The 7,846-nt window shown below is 52.2% G+C and overlaps 1 protein-coding gene across 1 annotated transcript; it reads left to right on the top strand.

The window, feature by feature from the left end:
* The first annotated feature begins 951 nt into the window (after positions 1–951).
* LOC103719353 (uncharacterized) lies at positions 952–3,659 on the top strand. The gene is made up of 2 exons (XM_008808557.6): positions 952–2,274; positions 2,624–3,659. The coding sequence occupies exon 1, from the start codon at positions 1,212–1,214 to the stop codon at positions 1,914–1,916; it is 705 nt and encodes a 234-aa protein (XP_008806779.2). The 5' UTR covers positions 952–1,211; the 3' UTR covers positions 1,917–2,274; positions 2,624–3,659.
* Positions 3,660–7,846: the final 4,187 nt, after the last annotated feature.

Here is a 7,846-nt window from a genome sequence, read left to right as displayed (position 1 = left end):
TAAATAGATTGGTTCAGTTCTAATTTGGACGACCTCAATCGATGGCTCTAGTTCACCTTCTGTACATAATGATGCCATTGTTTAGGCTTTGGATGCTCCAATCACATGGAGCTCATGCTAGATCTTGAGATTCTTTTTAATATTCATGGGCTCTAATTTGGTCACACATAAGGTCATGAAATGCATGCAACATTACGCACCGCTTCGTGTGAGATTCTTATCCTTAATGACAATTGCTGACCAATTTCATGAATCCTTGCTGCCCAAGTTGATGATCAAGGCCAAAGCATGCCTTATTAGCTATTATAAATATAAGTAGTACAAGATCATTTCCACAGTTCTACCGTCATGGGTGCATAACCGTTGCCTAACGTATTCAGGTTCGGTCTTATAATTATCCTTCAACCAGTTAATTAACACTTCGAGTCACGTCAAATCACGGTTGGCCCTAGGATGGCTCCATCAAATCCATCAGTCATTGTCTGGAGTTGTAAAAGGGCCTTATCTTCTCAATGACTACGCTCACGTCATTCACACCACTCATATGATTACGAGAGAATAGACACAGTATGGATATGGAGACCCCGAGGCAACATAAAGCCATTTGAAGTACTTTGCAATAATTAATACTTTGCATTTTTGGTATGAACGAGAAATATGTGTGGTCATTTGAAAAGCTGAATCAATTTAAGTTTCATAGGATTCATTCAAATTCATTTTTTATGACACCTGATTACACTGGCAGTTCCAATTAGTTGACACTGAAACAATGGGAAAGGTTACCCTAAAGAGCCAGATGCTGAGGAGCTGCATCACCCATTAATAATAATAACTACAGTCCATGGAGCTTTACTCAAGAAACAGTGCATCAATGCATCCATGCCTGTTAAAGCCTTTTGGACCATAGCTGTTAGAATATATAAGGAACGGTTGTTTAGTTTTATATCAATTATTTATTAAATTTTTTTTCAATATTTATATAAAATTTAAAAATGTTTTAATAAAATTTTGAATCGTGACAGTACCTAATTTAAAATCATGTCAAGAAAATTTTACCAAAATCTCTCTCTCTCTGTCTCTCTCTCTCTCTCTCTCTAACCCGCCTGTTATATTCCCTCTTTCCCTTCCTCAAATCTCCACACAAATATTCCCTTCCTTTCCTCTTTGACCACATTCCACGCTCTTCTCTCTCAAACTCTCTCTCTTTCGCGATGGAACCAAGTGTTCTCACAGAGCTCTCAATCCAAACGCTGAGACTCCTCTCAAAATCGCTTATTTTCCTCTCCGACCTCTCCGCCCACCCCCTTTTTGCCGTCGCCGCCACCTCCTCCCTCCTCGCCCTCCTCTACCTCCCTCGGCCCCTCCTCCCCCTCATCTTCTCCCCCGCCCTCCTCTCCTCCCTCCTCCTCATCTCCACCCTCCTCCGCTTCCGCCCCCCTGCGTCGCCACCCTCCGCCGTTTCCCCTCCCAGACCCATCCCCCAAACCCCCGCTGTCGACGAACCCATCGCCCTCCCCACCGTTCCCAACCCCAAACCCGAGTCGGCGCCGGACTTCGCTGGGTTCCGCCAGAAGGCGGCATTTTGCGACTCCTTCGTTGAATGGGGCCGCAGGGGAGGCCCCCTCGAGGTAATCTACGAGGAGTACGAGGGCGAGGAGGACGAGGATGGCGGTGACTCACCGGGATACTTGCGATCGCCGGAATATTCTTATCCGGGCGGCGGGGAATTGTGTTCTTTGGGGTTCTGCTTCACGGATTCTTCCGAGGCCGATAGCGACGACGACTCCTCGGCGGCTGAGGGCTGGGAGTCGCCGGAGAACCTTTTCTCCCGGTGGGATGAGGAGGGCGATGGCATGATTGAAATCGCGCTCGAGGAGGACAACATGATCGAGATCGACATCTCCGACTGCCGGTGATCGCCGGAATCTCGGGCGCCGCCTCCCGGCGGCGGAGGGGGAGTTGTTCTTGTTTCCTTTTTTTTTCTGAAATAGAAAAATCAAGACGGGCTCGGAGCGCGGGGTGGTTTGGTAAATTATGGTTTCTACGAGGGGTTGATGCGTTTATATGTACCAACTTTCTTGTATATAAGCCATCTCGGCATGCGAGGCTTTTAATCTTGGAAAGTATTTGATTATGAGGTGGAAAATTGCTAAGAAGCCCCTGACTTTTATAACGCTATGTCCGGGTACAGGGGCCAAGTGCGGACAGCCGTCTGATTGACAAGGAGTTGAGAATGGATTCGGATATTTGATTGATCCTCAGATTGGCACAGTGGTATGTGACCTTTCTTTGTTCTTCTGCGAACATTACTATATATAGCTGTCAAACAATTTTTCTCCTTTGTTCATTCCGATTTTATAATAGAACTGAGAATTTAGAATAAAAAAGAATCAAAAATAGAAAAAGAAAAAAAAATAACGTGTCAGTATTTTAGCTATAGGAGCCTATGTTGTGCCATGCAAAAGCAAATCATGGCAACAAAATGAGTATGGCAAAATTTTTGTCCCCTTTATGCTTTTGCAAACACTATGAACTGCCTACATAATCCAAGTTAGTAATGGATAATTGAAGCAACTTTAGATTTTGAAATATTTGTCTCATGAACCATCTCTGTTGCCGCTAGGAACCAGCGCAATCGAGGCATCGTGCTGATGGAGCGCCGTCCGAATCGAAAAGATTGGCTAGGTACCGGTAAGTGATGGCCGGTCGTGCAAAATTAGAAAAATCATGAATGATTAGAAAAACTGATAATAGTCCAAGATGTTTAATGTAGAGCTATTTTTAGATGCTAAATTTGGGCATTGGTTTCCTAGATAATGCTAGCCCCTGCTGTAATATGAGAGGGAACTATATCGTGAAAGGAGTGAAACTACTTCCAACAAAACAGATGCTACAATTAAAGCCACTTTTTCACAAACACTGCATCCACATCCATTTTGGCATTGGTTTTGATGTAATGAAAAGACTTAAGCTACCTTATTCCTCCCTTGTTTTAGGAGAAAGGGACGTCGATCCTTACCTTCTCGCTATGATATGTCACCAACCTAAGGAAATATCAAGCACTAATGGTGGCCTCTAACGTCCAATGGATAATAGAGCCTAAATTCACAAGTAAAGGGTGGATTAAGACAGGCCGGTCGAAAAGCTTGCTATGTGTTGATTGGTCTGTTTCTAGTTCATAATCTACTTCTGAATGATACTGATGTTTAACCAAGAAAGTGCTTATGATGGATAACAAGATGCCATGCCGAGAAGGACACCAGCTGCTTGGGGTGACTTGGGCTTCTCTCATAGAAGCACCCTTTTTGATTCCATCGCAGAAACTCCAAATGGAACTGTTTACATAATGGTGAAATCAACATATTTTTCTCTTGGCATGGAAAGAAACTTGAAAAGGATGCGTTCGTTGAGGCATTTGAGGACAAGAAGATGAGCAAAGAAGGGGTTAACTGAAGGGCATGCAGGTCATTTGCTACTCTTGTTAACCCTGAAACGAAAGTTGGTGAGGATTATCTAAGGTGACTTGCAGATGCAGTCTACAGATTTATAAAGGAAGAAAGATTGTATCTCAGTTCTATTGATGCTGCATGCATGGTTAGCTATACCTTTTGTAGTGAAATTGATGTTACTTCCTCTTCTAATAAATTGGGTGGTTTTTCCTGTACTTTTTCTAATAAAAAAAGATACTAATATTACTTAATTTCATCTTGATCTCAAATAAAAATTTAGAAAGCATGCGTCCTTTTAAATCTACTGTTGCATGTTTAGAGAATGTTGGAATTCGTCATGCATCCTCACATAATTTATAATGAAGCACATAGATGATAAGTGTTACGGGGGAAATAAGCCGCCATGCCCCACGTGACCGGCACGCGCGCCCAGGAAGACTACGGCTGCCCTTTGATCCAGCAATCCGACCCCGAGGCGGATATCCTCGGCTCCGCAGCCCGACCCCGAGTCGGCTGCCCTTTGATCCAGCAATCCGACTCCGAGTCGGATATCCTCGGCTCCGCAGTCCGACCCCGAGTCAGCTGCCCCTTGATCCAGCGCTCCGACCCCGAGTCGGAGATCTCTTGATAACGACAGGCTATTCCCCAGAGGCACGCCGCGGCCTCCTGCTCCACTACTCCCTGCAACGGCTGTATCCGATGCTGCTCCACGATCTCCTGCATCAGCCGTACAAAGCGGAGCCCCACTATGCCCTGACGTGGCCGTACCCGGTGCTGCTCCACGACGCCCTGTAACGGCCATGTCAGTGGCCACACCATCGTGCCCCACGATAACGAACCCCCCTGAGAGACCCCCCAGCCAGGTATATATGCGGCTGGGGGGAGAAAGGGGGGAGGTGAGCAATATCTCCCAGAGCACTCTCTTACTTACGATTATCACCACTCCTCCTCCTCCAATCTCCTCTGACTTGACCGTCGGAGGGCCATCACCACCCTGGTGGTGGTGCAAGGCTTGTTTGCAGGTTTCTTGGCGGAAGGTGGAGCGCAACCAACACCAACCAAGACAACTCAGACGGAACCCCGTTCACACCGCAGTGCCAATCGTTCACGGTTTGGACCACCAGCAACAGTTGGCGCTAGAGGAAGGGACCGAATCTTAGAACGATCGTAATGGCACGGCGAGGTGGTCGTGGAGCTTCCAATGCTTCCGGTCGCGGAGCCTCTCGCGCCTCCGGCCGAGAGGCTGCTGCGTCCCCAATGCACTCTCAGCAGCACTCCACCGCCCCTTCTCCCATTCAGACGGTCGAAGCTGCTCAGTTCGACCAGCTAGCCCAGCAGGTTCGCACCCTCGCGGAGGCAGTGCAGAATCTACAGGGTGTGATCTCTCGGGTGCCGCAACGGGCTCAGGAGCCGCTGCCCCCCGAGCACTCGCCTCTTCCTCACAACCCGCGCTCCTTCCTCTCCCATGGAGAGGAGCGCCGGCGCGAGGAGGATTCTCGAGTGCGGTCCATTCTGCCAGGACCTTCTCATCGGAGCTGTGCGGGGTACGAGAGGCGGACCCGGGCGCGTTCTCAGACACCCCAGTCCTCGAGGGGCCCGCACTCCAGTCGGTCCCCCTCGCGCCGCTCCTTGTCCCCCACCCACCGGTCGCGCTCCCTGGACCGGCGGGTGGACGATCTCCACAGACAACTCCAGGTCCTGAAGGGCCACTCCAAAGATCCCTTCGCTGACTTGGAGATCTCCTCCCAGCCGGCGCTTGCCTCGAGGATCCTGCGGACCCCGAACCCGCCGGGGTTCAAAATGCCGGCGATCGAACCCTACGACGGGGCGGCGGACCCGCGGGACCACGTGGAGAGTTTCAGGACTCTTATGCTCCTCCATGGAGCATCGGATCCGCTCCTCTGCAAGGCCTTCCCGGCGACCCTCCGTGGCCCGGCAAGGGCATGGTTCGCCGGCCTGGAGGCTAACTCCATCCAGTCCTTCGACCAGTTCACCCGCTTCTTCATCAGCCATTTCGCCGTCAGTAGCAGGCGGCGACTGGTCTCCGACTCCCTCTTTGATGTCCGGCAAAACGAGGGAGAAAGCCTGCGGGATTATCTCACCCGCTTCAACAAGGCTACACTGGAGGTCCGGAACCTGAGCCAGGAAGTGGCTCTCTCAGCCCTGAAGCGTGGCTTCCGGAAGGGCAGACTCACCTTCTCCCTGGACAAACGCTTGCCGCGGAGCTTCCCGGAGCTGTTATCTCGGGCAAACCAGTATGCAGACGCCGAGGAGGCAGCATCCCACCGGAACAAGGAGGCCGCCGAGGCCCCTCTAAAGCCCGGGAAGAAAAGGCGAAAAGAGGCACCCCAGAGGAGGAGCCCGACGCCTCAACGCCGGCGCAGAAGCCCGTCACCAGCAAGGAACCACGGCGCCACACGCCCTCGTTCTCCGCACCGACGCTTCAACCGGTACACCCCACTCCTGGCCCCCCGGGCCCAGATCCTCATGGAGGTCAAGGGGCGGGAGGACCTCCCGGTCCCGAGGCAGATGAAGAAGATCCCTGGGAGGAGGCCTTCTCGGGCGTACTGTGAGTACCACCGAGACCATGGCCACGATACCGAAGACTGCTTCCAGCTTCGGGACGAGATCGAGGCTCTCATTCGCCGAGGGCGTCTCGGTCGATATGTAAACGACCGACGTCCCCCGGCAGACCCGCGTCCGGCCGACCCGGCCCCTCAGGAGCCTCGGGAGCAGAATCGACCCGTTGCGGGAGTGATCCACACCATCACTGGGGGCTGCTCTCGGCCCGTGAGGAACGCAGGGGGCTCGGCGGAAGCATCAGGAGTGGCCGTCGCGAAGAGGCAGCGGGTCGGAAATGTAATCACTTTTTGTGATGAAGATGTAAAGGGGGTTCAGACTCCCCACGATGACGCCATGGTGATCTCTCTCACTATGGCGAACTATGATGTAAGGCGTGTTCTTGTGGATAGTGGAAGCTCAGCTGATATTTTGTATTACGAGGCCTTCCAAAAGATGAGCTTGTCCCGACAATTGTTGCACAAAACATCCACCCCCCTCATAGGATTCACTGGAGACGCTATCTCGGCCGAAGGTGTCATTGAGCTGCCTGTGACTGCGGGCGTTGCACCCGCAGAAGCCACGGTGCGACTCGGGTTCTTGGTCGTCCTTGTCCCCTCGGCCTACAACGCTATCCTCGGACGACCCGGACTGAACGCCCTTCGCGCGGTGGTTTCTACCTACCATTTGCTCATGCGGTTCCCCACGGCGGCCGGGATTGGAGAGGTCCGAGGTGACCAACCAACCGCACGGCAGTGTTTCCTAGCAACTCTCAAAGGGAAGAAGCCCATGGAGGCCCTGAGCGTCGAGTCCCTTGACGCCAGAGACGAAGTGGCCTTGCGGCACGGGGAGCCGGCCGAGGGCGTAATTGAAGTTCCCCTCGAAGAAGGCCGCCCGGACCGCACGGTCCGGGTCGGTGCCAACCTCGACTTGGAAGCTCGGCTCCGGTTAGTGGAATTCCTCCGAGCCAATGCTGATGTGTTTGCCTGGTCGGCGGCCGATGTACCTGGGATCGACCCGGAGGTCATTTCTCACGCCCTCAACGTCGACCCGACCCACCGACCAGTAAAGCAAAAGAAGAGACACTGTGCCCCGGATCGGATTCGGGTGGTCGACCAGGAGGTAGACAAACTCTTGGAGGCAGGTTTCATAAGGGAAGTGAGCTACCCCGAGTGGCTGGCAAACGTCGTACTTGTCCGGAAGGCGAGCGGAAAGTGGAGGATGTGCGTCGACTACACCGACCTGAACAAGGCGTGCCCCAAGGATAGCTTTCCGCTTCCGCGAATAGACCAACTGGTCGACGCGACTTCCGAATATCAGCTGCTGTCTTTCATGGACGCCTTCTCCGGCTACAACCAAATAATGATGGCTCCACAGGACGAGGAGAAAACGGCCTTCATAACAGACAGGGGGCTGTACTGTTACAAGGTAATGCCTTTCGGTCTGAAGAACGCTGGCGCTACTTACCAGCGCCTCGTCAATAAAATCTTCAAGGAGCAGATCGGCCGGAACATGGAGGTGTACGTGGACGATATGCTGGTAAAGAGCCGCCATGTGGATCAGCACATTGCGGATCTGGAGGAGACCTTCGCCACCTTGCGGAAGTTTCGTATGAAGCTAAACCCAGCGAAGTGCGCCTTTGGTGCTTCGGCCGGGAGGTTCCTCGGCTTCATTGTCAACCAGCGGGGGATCGAGGCCAACCCGGACAAAATCAAGGCCATCCAAGATATGTCCCCTCCGACCAAAGTGAAGAAGGTTCAGGAGCTCGCTGGGAGGGTCGCCGCGCTCGGACGATTTTTGGCAAAATCGGCCGAACGCTGCCAATCGTTCTTCAAGGT

This window comes from Phoenix dactylifera, chromosome 1 (assembly GCF_051530095.1).
Source record: "Phoenix dactylifera cultivar Ajwa chromosome 1, Ajwa_hap1_PhDact_Kaust_v1.1, whole genome shotgun sequence".
NCBI classification, from domain to species: Eukaryota; Viridiplantae; Streptophyta; class Magnoliopsida; order Arecales; family Arecaceae; genus Phoenix; species Phoenix dactylifera.
This window is presented reverse-complemented; position numbering and strand designations above follow the sequence as displayed.

What these genes read in the sequence shown, in the direction of transcription:
- LOC103719353 (XM_008808557.6), top strand. Translation starts at nt 1,212, where the DNA reads ATGGAACCAAGTGTTCTCACAGAGCTCTCAATCCAAACGCTGAGACTC.